The sequence below is a fragment of the Podarcis tiliguerta genome (assembly GCF_965153285.1).
Source record: "Podarcis tiliguerta genome assembly, chromosome: 7".
Lineage (NCBI taxonomy): Eukaryota > Metazoa > Chordata > Lepidosauria > Squamata > Lacertidae > Podarcis > Podarcis tiliguerta.
In genome coordinates this window covers 20,502,580-20,517,551 of record NC_139540.1, presented here as the reverse complement: position 1 = coordinate 20,517,551, position 14,972 = coordinate 20,502,580, and the positions used below count along the sequence as shown (strand labels likewise).

Genomic DNA, 14,972 nt, shown 5'->3' with positions numbered 1-14,972 from the left:
GGAGAGATTTCTGTCTGAAATCCTGAAGAGCTACTGCCTGCCAGTGAGATGATACAGAACCAGGTGGCCCGGTGGAGTACAGGGACAGGTTTAAGGTGCTGGTTTTGACCTTTAAAGCTCTATGCGGCCTACGACCAACGTACCTACGGGACTGCCTCTCCTGGTATGCCCCGCGGAGGACCTTAAGGTCCACAAATGACAACATTTTGGAGGTCCCAAGTCACAAGGTGGTTAGGTTGGTCTCAACCAGGGCCAGGGTCTTTTCAGTACTGGCACCGACTTGGTGGAACGCTCTGTCACAAGAGACTGGGCCCTGCGGGACTTGACATCTTTCTGCAGGGCCTGCAAGACAGAACTGTTCCACCTGGCCTTTGGTTTGGACTCAGTCTGACTACTGCGTTGTATAAATGGAGGTAGGTTTAAAATGATCTTTTACCGATAATTCTTTTCTTGTGGGGGAAGACTCCAAGAGATGCTCAGAGAATGTATTTCTTTCACTGGAACAACTGAGGCGGGAGAAATGAGTCAATTTCAAACATTCACATGGGTGGTTATTCTTGCAGCAGACATTGAGAAAACGGGCAAGGGAAACGAAAGAGGTGGTGAGAGGAATAAACATGCACACATATTACTTCCAAAGGTTATAAGGCCATGTAAAAAAACACCAAAAGTTGGCATCCGTTTGTCTCAGGAGGCAATGGAAGAGTGCACCTTGAGGGGCATAGTCAAACAACTGGAGAAGAAGAAGAAGAGTTTGGATTTGATATCCCACTTTATCACTACCCAAAGGAGTCTCAAAGCGGCTCACATTCTCCTTTCCCTTCTTCCCCCACAACAAACACTCTGTGAGGTGAGTGGGGCTGAGAGACTTCAAAGAAGTGTGACTAGCCCAAGGTCACCCAGCAGCTGCATGTGGAGGAGCGGAGACGCGAACCCGGTTCCCCAGATTACGAGACTACCGCTCTTAACCACTAGACCACACTGGCACTGGAGAGTTTCAGAGCCTGCTGTGGCTGATGAAACCAAAACAGGAGAGACATATTAGAGACAGCTGAAGCTAAGATAGTAGCTTGCCTTAAGGTCACACTGTGACCTTGTGGCTGAGGTGGACTTTGAGTGGAGAACTTCTTCTTCCAATATGTCTTGTCAGTAGAGATATTTACCCCACATTGCATCTATATTTGAACTATTTTAAACCATATGTAATTGTTTTAAATGTTTGTATTGGTTTTTTTTAAAAAAATATAGAGACCTGTTTTAAATTATTTTTACACTTTTCTTGTTTTTTTAGCTGTAGTTGTAACCGATCCTGGGACAGTAAAGGTTTTTTTTAAAAAGCAATGTAGCTCTGATGCAACTTTCCATTGACAATGGATTGCTGCTCTACACTGCCTTCTGGTGTCACATTTTTACAACAATTTTTAATGTTTTAACTGAACAGTGTAGATGGGTCCTCAGTTTGGTAAGTGATATCCCTTCAGATTTCCCAACGATAAAATTTTTTGTGTTGAGACTAATTACCTTTATAAAGCTTGTGAAATGCAGGTGTGTCAAACGGCTGTGGCAGATGACCAAAAGTTGGTTTGGGTAATCCACTTAAAAACAATAAAGAAACAATAAATAAATAAATTGCAATTCCCACTGATTCCTGCTCTCAGTTCTCTCCTCCAAATATTTATATATTTAGGTGGCAACCCAATAGACACTTACAAGGGACTAAATCCTATTGAATTCAATGTTGTTTGGTTCTGAGTAGATATGCACAGGATTGAATTGAACTAAGACTGCATAGTTAATTACACATTATTTTCATGGGATGCTATGACACATCTGAGCCTTTGCTTTAGTGGGTTCTCAGAATGGAATTTATTTCCTTGACACTGACTACAAATTTGGTGGAAGACCCAGCATTTCCAATCTAATGTTTGCCCTTGTCCTATTGTATCTCTGAATAAAAGGAAGTCAAGGATCAGTACCTTTTACTAGTACATCCATCTATTTCTCAAATATCTAGTTCTCTTCCCCTTAATATAATTCTTTGATTCTCTTCCCTGGCTTGGCAGAATTCAACAAAACAGATCAGGTAAAGTAAAGGTCTATGATAAAGAGGATAAAACTGGTACACATAAACTCCACCTTACAATGATATCTTAGGAATGCATAGTAATATTTGACCGTATTCTTTCTCTTTTATATTTCCGATTGATATGTCACAAAGTATCAGATTTTGGAAGCCATCAACAGTTTTAGGATAAAGAACAGCAACAAAATTTCTTACTTATTTGGGATCTGTGAGAAGATTTCCGTCACCCATTTCTCCAAAGTGTCCAGAGTTTCTAATAAACAAATATTGAAATATTGAGAGAAGAAGAAGAAGGAAGAGGAGGAGGAGGAGGAGGAGGAGGAGGAGAAAGAAAGCAATATGTTCTCACAAGGACAAAGTTAAGGTGAAAATATTGAAGCAGCCTTCTTAAATAATATGAACACATGGGGCTGTGTGGAAAGAAGTCATTGCACTGATGGAACGACTGCCACTCATGCAATGGTACTTCTCATTCCTCTTCCTCCTGTGCGTCACCCACACCATCTCAAAGAGCACATCCTAAAGAGCACATTTCAGGTGAGGGGCGATAGGGGAGGCAAGGGATGGGGATTTCTATTGTACAAATGGAAGTCCTTCCACATGTGCAATTAATTTGTTTGCTACAACCCACAATGCATAGATGTTTGCATCAACTAAATGGCAAAGTTGCAGGAGCTCCCAGCTTTTTCCACACTTCGTTTTGATGTTCATCCTCAATGAACTACCTAGTCACATTATACCTAATAAACCTTCACCCTATGATTTGCCTTTTGTATCAGACCAGCAACCTTCTCAGTTATTCTTATTCAGGCATTACTCACCAAATGAAAAACATTGATATAGCAGGGAACCCTTTCTGTGCGTGGAATCTCCCTGTGTGATTAAGAAGCCTGAAAGATACCCACTGAAAACATCCACACTAAACTTGCAGTTCAGGAGACACTAAACATGAGAACACTTCAAGCAATTGAAGATTTGTCTGTTCCAGCAGACTTTCCCTGACTCTTACAATATTTTGAAAGTGTGATGCTATGCTTTTTACCTTTCTAGAACTTTATTGCATTGCATAGTACTGTTGCGTTTTAGTTTTATTGTTTTATTTTGTGCAAATGCTTATAAAATGAAATACAGTGGTACATTGGGTTACAGACACTTCAGGTTACAGACGCCGCTAACCCAGAAGTAGTACCTCGGGTTAAGAACTTTGCTTCAGGATGAGAACAGAAATTGTGCAGTGGCAAGGGGAGGCCCCATTCGCTAAAGTGGTACCTCAGGTTAAGAACAGTTTCAGGTTAAGAACGGACCTCCAGAACGAATTAAGGTCTTAACCCGAGGTGCCACTGTATGTACATTCTATATGCATATCTATCTATGTACCATATCTGTAAGTCTTTGTAAGCTGCTTAAATATCATTTTGGTGTTAAGTGAATTACATCATAAACACAGGAAGGCCTGGGGTGAACCATGTCTCAATTACATAAAATGGCTGACATACTGAAAGATGTAGAAAAATAGACTGGACGACAAAATAGCGTAGATGGGCACCTCGCCATCAAGGGGGAAAAGTGCGTTCACCCACTGCCATGTTCACACACAGAGAAAAGCTCTTTGCATCTCTCTTCCCTTTCAGAACAGAAGAGAGGGTAGGTTTCTAATCCAGGCATCTCAAGAAATGTGGGTTTATTTAAGAGCAAGTATTTGCTGTAGAAAAGGGACGCAGGTGGCGCTGTGGGTTAAACTACAGAGCCTAGGAATTGCCGATCAGAAGGTCGGCAGTTCGAATCCCTGCAACAGGGTGAGCTCCCGTTGCTCGGTCCCTGCTCCTGCCAACCTAGCAGTTCGAAAGCACCTCAAAGTGCAAGTAGATAAATAGGTACCACTCCGGCGAGAAGGTAAACGGCATTTCCGTGCGTTGCTCTGGTTCACCAGAAGTGGCTTAGTCATGCTGGCCACATGACTGTACGCCGGCTCCCTCGGCCAATAAAGCGAGATGAGCACCGTAACACCAGAGTCGGCCATGACTGGACCTAATGGTCAGGGGTCCCTTTACCCCTTTACCTTTACTATTTGTTGTAGGAGGAGCTGAATCAGTCTGAATATGAACTGAACAGGAAGAGCAAACAGTCTCCCATTCACTGAGATATTTTTCGTGGGTGCCATAGGAGGTACTGGCATGGGTGATCCTGTAGTCATAAATTTGTACGCCAACTGCTATCTGCACCTTATCTTGGGTGCTGCATTGTCAGCAAAACAGTTCATGGTACGGGATCTCATGTGAACCATGACAAAATTCTTCCAAACATACATGCACCCCCCCAACCAACAACTTAACATAGCATCGTATAACAGACATGCATACTCACATATATATAACTTATAGTTCAGCACAGGGAGATTTTTATACCTCTAGATTGGACAACTAGATTCATATAGTGGGCTGAGTAGTGACGCGTCCTGAAATCCCTAAGCCTCTGATAGGTATTAATTTTGTTCCTTTTCGGCGAATGTTTAAGTGTCTCCACATTACCTGCAAATTTTAAACGGGAAGAGATTTGCTTTCTGACTTTGAAATAGCGAGGGTTTTAAATTTGTGTGTTTGTGAATCAGATATCCTAGTCCTAAAAAGCTTCTCCAGGACCAATCATGTATCTATTTTTTATTTTAGCATGATTAGCCCAAGTCATGAATATCAATCTTGACAGTTACATTGCATTCAGTTAGAAATTCCACCTAATAAACAAGTCTCATCCAAATAATGGCAAATTATGGATACTTCCAGAAGTCATGTCTCAAGAACCTAAACAGCTCTATTATAATACCATATTCACTTGAATCTAATGCTCACCCTTTTGGGCCAAATTATGCTGCCAAAATTAAGGAGCACATTAGATTCGATGGCATATTTACATTCGCCATCAAATACTTTTTTTGGTTTCAAGGTTATAAAACTTGAGGTGCGCATTAGATTCGATGGCACGTTGGACTCAAGTAAATACAGTAAGTCAGATTATCATCTAGCAATCCAAGAGCAGAAACTCTCAAGGATTTCAGATAGGAGTCCTTTACAACCTTCCTGAGGAGACGCCAATGACTGGCATAGCATCTGTTCCATTACTGAACTATGGCTCTTCCCCTATTTCAGGGGTTGAGAACCTCTGGCCCAAAAGCCTAATAAGGCTCACCATTTAGGCCTCCCCATTTAGCCCACCTGGTCATTTGGCCAAGTCTTGTCTGCCTGCTCAACACCTGATGCTAGACATAACTGGACCAAATGGGGTTTGTAAAGGTTGGACATCAGCTGATCATCTACATGGGCAAAAACGGGACACCTCATGTCATTGGCCCATGGGTGATAGGGGAGATAAGGATTTAGTCTGTCATCCAGGTCCAATGTTGGCATGATAGGAACAGTATTTTTGTTCTTCAATGCCGGGTTGTAGACCGTAACAATGTGCCGCCACTACTCAATTACTCTGTTGTCTCATGTATACTGAGTTAATATGCACTATGAAGTCAGGGCTGGGAGTAATGGCTGCCTGACCTGCTATTCTGCTGGGCTGACAGGCCAACTTCATGCAATCAGCTGGTCAAAAATAATCTGCTAAATTTCTTTGCCAGGGCTTGCATTTCAGGGCCATGCTGGGTTAAATCCCAAACTAAGCAGAAATGAAGCCAGGCAGGAAAAACAACAACAACCAACCACCAGCCAAAGATCTTTGGAAGGAACCAGAATTAAGGGCTTTTGTTCAAGTACAACAGCTCAAGAATTCCCTAATGCTTTTAAACTAAAACCTCGCACTTTAAACTGAACCTCGCAACATTATACTTACCCCAAAAGAATTTTCTCATAGGATGTCCTTCTTTTGCAAGGCTTCCAAGGAGCAATTCTCTTCTGTTAGCATCAGAGGGCCTGGCTATTTGATATTCTGTTTGTTTTGAAGAACACATTAAGCAGCAGAAGGGAGAGTACCTTTTTCAGTGATAAGATCATTTAGACAAGGAGACAGCCTAATAACACACATACACAAAGCAGCAGTGGATGAAGTGACCTACCTACCTCATCTACAATGAGAGGGATGGAAAGAGACAAACCATTCTACTGCGTACATCTGATGGGCTGCATCATGGAGTTCCCAGGGCACCAGGGAAGGGAGGCACTGCCCATTAAATGAACAGAAATAGCCAGCATCACAAGGAAAATGGAAGCTGTGGGAGCTGCGGTAATTGCCTTCTCCTCCTTTAAGTCCATGTCAACATGGTGCCATGGGATGAGCAGGATGGCAAGGAAAGGAAGAGGTCACAGTGGCCCTTTAATGCATAAGAAGAGCTTTGCTGGATCAGACTAAAGGCCCACCTAGTTCACCATTCTGTTCCTGCAGTGGCAAACCAAATGCCCAAGCAGGATGCGAGCGCAACAGTGTTTTCCTACTCATGTTCCCTAGAGACTGGTATGCAGTTACCTTTAATAGTGCATCCCCCAATATATGTATTCTTGTAAACATTGATTGGTTGGGAGAACCACATCACAAAATTGGGAGAAGTGCAAATTTCAAAGGCTGGCTGTGTTTCAGTTCTCATATTGTTTCATAAAATTGCAAATTGGATAGATTCACCTTTAAATGCAAACAGGATCTAATTTCTCCTCCATCCCTACAAGAAGGCAGGCATAGATGTGCAGTGTAAAATAGCAAAAAAGAGGGAGCCAGATTCAATGCTCTGCAGTATGATATGAATGCAGGACAAAATCTGGGGTCTGGAACTGAGCCTGGCACAGCAATGTCTAGCACCAGATCTTGTCCTATGCTCTGATTGTACTGCAGCCTGTTGCATATTTCACAAAGTGTGCAAGGCCAATTTTAAATGGGATTACAGGTCTAAAATCCTACCAGACTAAAGAGGTAGGTCATTAATAGTCCTGCTTTGCAAATGAGGACTCGGAAATTAAAGAGAACATATCCACAAAATCAGACAGCTGAAGATTAGATCCAAAGTTTGGAAGCACAGTTGAAAAATCCAGCATGGGTGGGGTGGGGAAATGATTTTTCCCACAGCAAGAAACCCACGTTGTCTGCTGTGCTTTGTGAAGCTTTGTATTTAACCTCAGACATAAAAGACTAGAATTAGACAAAGGTAGTCACTCTTTTCCTCTTAGCCCGTCACCCATGTCATCCTCACAATTAACACACATTGTGAACTCACACCAGAAAGTGACATATCTCCACATTTTATAACAACTTATAGCCTGAATGCATTTAAAGTCCCACTGAATTCAATGGGATTTATTTCCTGAAGATATGCTTAGAATTGCAGCCTTACCGTTAATTACCTAGTTCGGTATGCTCTGGGAACTGATAAAATTACACTCTCAAAATTTATTGACCACGATCCAACATAAAGTTAAACACTCTTAAGACCATTATTTCAAAGGGCTTAAGGAGGCTTAATTATTTGGATTGTGGCCATTGTATCTAAATATTACTTTTATAAAGTGGTTACATAAAACATGGGTCATCCAAATTTCACGATAGGAATGCTACGTAAACCTGATGAGATCGTTTCTCTTAAGAATTGCAAGAATATCAACAATAAAAAAATTAGATCAAACCCATTTGTTTTACCACTATCTACAGCTTCAACTTCTCGGTCAATTGCATCCTTAATCATCAGTGGGTGGATGAAAAATTGTGCCCATCTACAAGAGAAATTGAAAATCGGGTTTCTGCTGTGCTGAAAAGCAGAACTATAACATTCTGTTTTCAAAAGTGCATATACAGTCCCTTTGGGTTGCATTCAAGTAACTTACTCAGAGTAGACCATTTAAAATTACCGGTACACACAGGCCCTGCTATCCAAACAGGGATAGGAAGAGATAGGACAAATAAGAGCATTTTTTTCCTTCCAAGGTTGCCTTTTGCAAGGTTTCAGAGGGTTTCCTGGAGTTTCCCTGCTCCCCCCCCCCATCATTTGGGGGTCAAAATTCCCCATAAGTGGAATTTGTTACTTGTTATGAGAATGCTCATCTCGCAAACTGTTTCCTGAGAATGCATTGTGTTCAGATATTGGGAACTGCATATAATGACCATTAATAACTTTGCACATTGCTTCTCACTCCCACTCCTCTAGTGTACATCTTCCTGGTTGTTATTTGGTTTTGTCTTGCAAAGTTACCTGTCGAGGGCTTCCCTAAAATATTTTTTCTGGATATCAAAATGGAAGACTGTTCGCTCTGTGTCTGTCGAAGCATTGTCTGAGCCTCCGTGCTTCTTTAAGAATGTATCGAACCCATTCTCATCTGGGTATTTCTGGCTACCCATAAACACCACTGAAAGAGAACATCGAAAAAATTGGGTGCATGCCTTCCAATCCTGGGATACTTGTATGCTCAGAGCATGCACAGATGTTGATCATTTCAATGAACCCAATGCATACCTCTTGCCGAATCCTCTTGCTTTAAGCCAAAAAGCTTTCATGATACATTAGAACAGCCTTTCTCAACCTGTGGGTCCCCAGATGTTGTTGAACTACAACTCCCATCACCCCTAGCTAGCAAGGCCAGAGCTCAGGGATGAAGGGAGTTGTAGTCCAACAACATCTGGGGACCCACAGGTTGAGAACTGCTGCATTAGGAGCGCAAGGCTTGATTGTGGCAAACCTCAAAGGTGGGGGGGACGACGGTTTTATAACACTGGGGTCATTACACTACTGTCACAGACTGGCTGGACACAGAGGAATGGTGGGAGGAACCAGCTGGGGAACCCCCAAGGGAAGAAATTTCAGAGCCTGGGAAGTAGTGGTGGAACAATGATGAGTGGTCAGAGGGAGAAGACTGGGAGGAAGTGTCTGAAGCTGAAGAGGTCACAGGGCTTAGTGAGCAGGGAGAGTCTGTGGCAGAGAGAGTCACAGTCACAGTCAGAAGCTGAAGCAGGGAAGGAGGGAGGCCAAGAGGCAGAAGTGAATCAGGCTGGTGAAGAGGTTAGGGTGTCTTCCCCTCCTGCTGCGACAAGCTCCCTTTCCTCCACATCTCCCAGAACCAGGAGAGGCATGAATAGGGCGGAGGAGAAGACAGTTTCATGCTGCCGTAGTCTCCAATTTCTTGGGGAAACCCTGGAGAGAAGGGACTTGGGCAGCTGGGAGTTTCCATCTCAGCAATTGCTTCACGGGGCAAGACCTGCCGGAGATGAGTTGCTGTGCTCATTAGGTCTGTGCAACCCATACAGCACATAAAGGTAAAGGGACTCCTGACCGTTAGATCCAGTCGTGGCAGACTCTGGGGTTGTGGTGCTCATCTCACTTTACTGGCCGAGGGAGCCGGCGTACAGCTTCCGGGTCATGTGGCCAGCATGACAAAGCCGCTTCTGGCGAAACAGAGCATTGCACGGAAACGCCGTTTACCTTCCTGCCGGAGCGGTACCTATTTATCGACTTGCACTTTGACGTGCTTCCGAACTGCTAGGTTGGCAGGAGCAGGGACCGAGCAACGGGAGCTCACCTCGTCGCGGGGATTCGAACCGCCGACCTTCTGATCAGCAAGTCCTAGGCTCTGTGGTTTAACCCACAGCGCCACCCGCGTCCCGTACAGCACATAGGTGACAATTATTCACACAATTAATATTCTTGTTCAAAAACAATTTTTCACCATTTATCAAATTTGTGAGAATAAGACAACTACTTACAAAGTACCACGAAAACTTATAAGCTATATAAAATAAAGTGAACTTGCAGTGTCAGATTATTTTTATTCTATTTATTAATTGTGTGAATAATTGCCGCCTGTATGCTGTACGGGTTGCACAATCATTATTAATGGCACAGATTGTATTTCTTCAGCAGTGGTCGTTTGGCCTGGCACTCCCTTGCAGATCCTGTTTTTGCTAATAGTCATCTCCAACTTGCTCGGTGTAATTTACTGCTGGCTCGATGCTGTCACTAAAGAGCAGACTGTGCTCTGAATCCAAGGCCAATCTCAGCACTTGGGACCTTGGGCAGCTCCTAAAATCCAGGTGCTGTAGCAGAACCCACGAGCATTGCTTTGGTTTCAATGGTGCTGGCACTTGTATGGGCCCTCCAGACTGCCTTTTCCCTCAGCCATGAGTTTATCTGGTGGCAGCAACAGAATCTGGGAAAGTGCCTGCCGTTTTAACCTCCCCCTGCAGTGCCACAGAGTACACACAGAAGTCTTCTCCCCTCCTAGACCTCTGAAATGAGGCTCAGAAGAAGCTTTGTACTTCAGGATAGTTTGCTGTGTGTCCTTGGTTGTGAACTGTGTGTGGGTTTGCAAATGAGCCAATGGGCCAAGAAAGGTTGGTGACCCCTGGTCTAATGTGATGTTGCTCTGAGGCATTATGGGAAATTTAAAAGGTGGGTGGCTTCCCAGACTCAGCTGTTACTGCTAGGCAACCACTAGAATGGTCCACTAGGAGGGATTTTGGAAGGTCCCCCTCAAATGTGGTACCACATATCACACGGTATCACAGAGCAGGTAAATAAAGCAGGCTTCCCCAACCACCCCAATGATTTCAATATGCAGATATGTTCACAAAACCTTCCTCAAGCCTGATGTTTTGGACTACATCCCACCATCCCTGACCATTAGGCATACTGGCTGGAGCTAGTGGGAGCTGGAATCCAAAATATCTGGAGACACCAAGCTGAGGAAGGTATGAGATGATGGGAAGACATTTCTTTCTTCGGGCCATTAACTGCTAAGTTTATTTATTATTAATCTATTAATTCTTTTCAACCATGATTTCATCAACTTTTAAAATAAAACTATAAATCAGTTTCAAGCTGTGAGTAAAAGAAAATATTGATAATTGTGTTTTGATTCCAGAAAACTGCCTCCCAGGCCAATAAATTATAGACTATCTTTTCTGTGGCTTTCTTTTTTTGGTAGAAAGACATATAGAAGTAGCTACGTACTGTGCTCCAAAAAATGAGCTAGTCCAGGTAAATCATCAGGGTCACAGAAACTGCCAACACCAACAGCAAGGGCAGCTGCAGACTGTAATATATATAGAGGGGGGGGGGAGGATAGACATTATATCACAAAGAAAGCAGCATGTTTCCCCATTATAAAAGAATTCCAGTTCCATCACAATGCTTCCCCATCTTAAAGAAAACAGATCAAGACTTAGGCTGCATTCACACCATAAGTTTAAAGCACATTGAATGCAAATTATTTCCCCCAAAGAATACTGGGAGCTGTAGCTTAGCCTAGAACTACAGTTCCCAGGATTTGTTGGAGGGGCAATAATGTGCTTTCAGTGTATGGTGAGGTGTGTCTCCAGCTCCAAGGGCCTTCTGGTGGTTCCTTCTCTGCAAAAAGAGAAGTTACAGGGAACCAGGCAGAAGGCCTTCTCAGTAGTGGTGCCTGCCCCGTGGAATGCCCTCCCACCAGATGTCAAGGAGATAAAAGAACTACACAACTTACTACACAAGGGCAACCAAAATGGTCAAAGGCCTGGAAACAATGCCTTATGAGGAACGGCTAAGGGAGCTGGGCATGTTTAGCCTGGAGAAGAGGAGGTTAAGGGGTGATATGATAGCCATGTTCAAATATATAAAAGGATGTCACATAGAGGAGGGAGAAAGGTTGTTTTCTGCTGCTCCAGAGAAGCAGACAAGGAGCAATGGATCCAAACTACAAGAAAGAAGATTCCACCTAAACATTAGGAAGAACTTCCTGACAGTAAGAGCTGTTCGACAGTGGAATTTGCTGCCAAGGAATGTGGTGGAGTCTCCTTCTTTGGAGGTCTTTAAGCAGAGGCTTGACAACCATATGTCAGGAGTGTTCTGATGGTGTTTCCTGCTTGACAGGGGGTTGGGCTCGATGGCCCTTGTAGTCTCTTCCAACTCTATGATTCTATGATTCTATGAACTTTCCGAAGACTTCTGAAGGCAGCCCTGTATTGGGATAATGCTTGATATTTTGCTGTGTTTTTATTATGTTGGAAGCCGCTCAGAGTGGCTGGGGCAACCAGTCAGATGGGTGGTGTATAAGTAATATAATATGTTGTTGTTGACAGCAAAATTCTCTTTGTAGTCACCTGTATTTTCCATATTGTGTAAGTAAGTATTAGTTCTATGAAAAATTTTCTGTGCAGTGCCCCTCCATCCAGTCCAGTCAGAAGTATAGCTCATTCTCCCCCTTTCATAGAGGACTCAAAACCTTATTCCTCCTGTGGTTTCCAGAAACTGGTATTCAGAATCATTACTGCATCTGACCATGAAGGTGGAGCATAGCCATGACTTTGATAGCCCTTTCCTCCATGAAACTTGCTGTGATATTCCTTTTCCTTGTTCATCACTATTGCTTTTATCCATTTTGTAAACCGCCTTTGGAAAGATTTCATTTTGAAGGGCAGGTTAAAAATGGAAAATATATATTAATAAAGGTTAAAAACCACTGTCGTATGAGCCAATTCAAATAATATATAGGTATACACCTACAAAAATTTAAAATGTGGCTAAAAGAGGCTTGCATAGAGATGTGTATTGTACAGGTATACTCACTGATTTGTTGCTCCTCCCTGTTGAACATACCTTACAGGTTTCCCTTTTTGTTGTGTGTCAAATATTTACCTTGGGGAAAAGGTTGCCTGGTCAACATGCAGTTGCGCTGCTTGCTAACATACCTGCTTTTCTGTGCTGTCCATCTTATTTTCCTCTTCTTTCTTGACCAGCTGTTCATAAATTTCATAGTCATCGTTCTCGTCTTTGATTCTGCTTTCACGACGCTCTTTTTGTTTAGCTTTTTTACCAAGACCAGTTAGAACTCCACCATAACCTTCAATAGTGGCCTCTCTTCCTCCAGGTACTTCTCCAAATTCTTCCATATTCCCATACTTCTCGTCCTCAAAGCTGCTGTCTTTCCCATCATCCGTATCAGAGGACATGTCTTCCTCTTCTGATGCCTCAGAAGAATTGCAGTCATCCATATATAAGTCAGAAATCAGCAGAGCATTCAGGCCATTGCTTAATTTTATGTACCTGCAAAAGTAATTCCATGAGCATTTTTATCGTTTCTATTTCTCTTTTTGCCCAATGTGGGCATGCATTTACCAAGATGGCAGTCACTGCTCCCTTCTCTATTAACCTGGGGATGTGCAGGGAGAAAAATGCAAGGATAATCTGGTCAAGGAGAGGAGATCAAATACCTATCCAGTAACTAAACCCACCCTTTGTGGAAAGCAGCCTGTTGAGGATGAGTATGAACGATTCTGGATTGAGAAAAACTACATTTTTTTTTGCACTATGGATGGGTCAGTGTGAGCACAGCCCAAGTGTCCAACCAGCACCATCTCCTGCTTCCAACAGAAGTCAACAGACAATCACAGGAAGTCCCCAGCAGAGCATGAGAACAACAGTCACTCCCCTCTCATTTGTTGCCCCACCCGATCAAGTGGTATTAGTTGCTTGCCTATCTCTGAACCTTGATGTTCCAGTTACCTAATATCCTAAGTAAAACTGATCTGTCCTCCATAAATTTATCTACCCTCCTTTTAAATACTATATCTAATCCAGAGCCCATAATCAGATCTTGCGGCAACAAATTGCACTAGGTGATTAAATGTCATTCAAATGTCTTCCGTTTTTTGTCTGTTTTGCATCTATTTACCCTGAATTCTAGTGCCGTGAAAGAGTCGGAAAATATTCCCTTTGCATGATCTATAATTGTATAAATCTCTATTATGTCCTCCAGTTTGTCAACATCTCCTTACAAGCTCCAAGCAGTGAAGCATCTCAAAAAGAACATGGGAAACAATTCTCCACAAGATCGCAGCAGGCAACCTTCGCCTATTGTCACAGCCTACTCACTTCCCAATAATAGGAATTCATGCAGATTTCCTGGGAGTCAAGTTCCCACCATTGCATTAAAGAAATAAATTGCCACTACTAGCCAGGTATGCTGGTGGGAATGCCTTGATATTGCTTAATTGCTTCTTAATTTTTAAACTTACTATGTGACCAAGTCTGTACTTTTAGGTTATTTACGTACTTGGGACACACTGGGACATTTACAGTGCTGTTGGCCTCTTGAGGGGGATTGCTCTTTTCTCCAGACCCTTTATTCACCTGTATTCTTTGTGGTCGCTGGGGGACTTCACAATATCGGGGTCCCCTGCGTTTTTCTTGGCCCGGCGCTTGTGCCCTTCCTCGTCAGAGTCTTCCTGTCGTGCCTGGGTCCTTCGACACCCCTGCCGTCCCCCCTGCTGTGGTGGGCGTAAGACTGGGCAGTTCTCAGTCACATTGGGCTTTGTCCCTCTAGACATTGCTGTGGCTCTGAGGTGATTTGCGAGGTGCTTGCCAGCCACCCTGCACTTGAATTTCCCGCCTAGTTACTGTCTTGCAGTAACTTCTGTTCTTCCATACCGAAACCAGCCTCCTTGCCAGGACAATACAATCCATCCCAGACCCCATTGGATGCTTAGATTCTTGAGAGATAGCATCTGTTTATGACATCGATAAAGGAACAAGCCATGATTCCATGAGGGGTAGTGAGGGAAATAAGACAAGAAATGGAGAAAACTAAACACACCAAATTCATTCATTCAATCGCCTTTTTTAAAAAATTGGTTGGTTTGTTTGAAACCTTTGTATCCAGATTTGTTTGTTTTTTACTTATAAAAAGCCCTCAAGTTACTTTAAGAGAGATTTGGGTTTTTCTAAATTTTACTTTAAAAACTTATATCTTGCCTTTCATCGGAAATAATCTAAGGGTGGGTAACAACAATGAAAATCACATAAAACCAGACAGGAAAATTAATACACAAGTAGCAGCAAGCAGTATAAATTAATACAAAAAGGTAGTAAGGTAGTAATTACTACAAAATTACTACAAAAAGGTAGCAGCAAGCAGTAGAAATTACTACAAAAGGTTGGCATCTA

The 14,972-nt window shown here is 42.8% G+C and overlaps 1 protein-coding gene across 2 annotated transcripts in view; it reads right to left on the bottom strand.

Moving 5' to 3' along the window:
* Positions 1–14,535, bottom strand: part of LOC310682109 (nardilysin-like) — a 40,116-nt gene extending 25,581 nt beyond the window's left edge. Inside the window, exons 1-10 of one of the 2 annotated variants that reach the window (XR_014513743.1) lie at positions 14,160–14,520; positions 12,719–13,073; positions 11,004–11,085; positions 8,253–8,406; positions 7,703–7,776; positions 5,915–6,010; positions 4,489–4,611; positions 2,279–2,336; positions 1,522–1,595; positions 437–506 (exon numbers count right to left, since the gene is read on the bottom strand). Coding sequence is in view for 1 of the 2 variants with exons in the window: in XM_083450482.1 (XP_083306608.1) it covers positions 437–506; positions 1,522–1,595; positions 2,279–2,336; positions 4,489–4,611; positions 5,915–6,010; positions 7,703–7,776; positions 8,253–8,406; positions 11,004–11,085; positions 12,719–13,073; positions 14,160–14,356 (1,283 nt within the window). In the remaining variant the exon portion in view is untranslated. Of the gene's footprint in view, positions 1–436; positions 507–1,521; positions 1,596–2,278; positions 2,337–4,488; positions 4,612–5,914; positions 6,011–7,702; positions 7,777–8,252; positions 8,407–11,003; positions 11,086–12,718; positions 13,074–14,159 lie in introns of both variants that reach the window. The other variant, XM_083450482.1, reaches the window with a different exon arrangement.
* Positions 14,536–14,972: the final 437 nt, after the last annotated feature.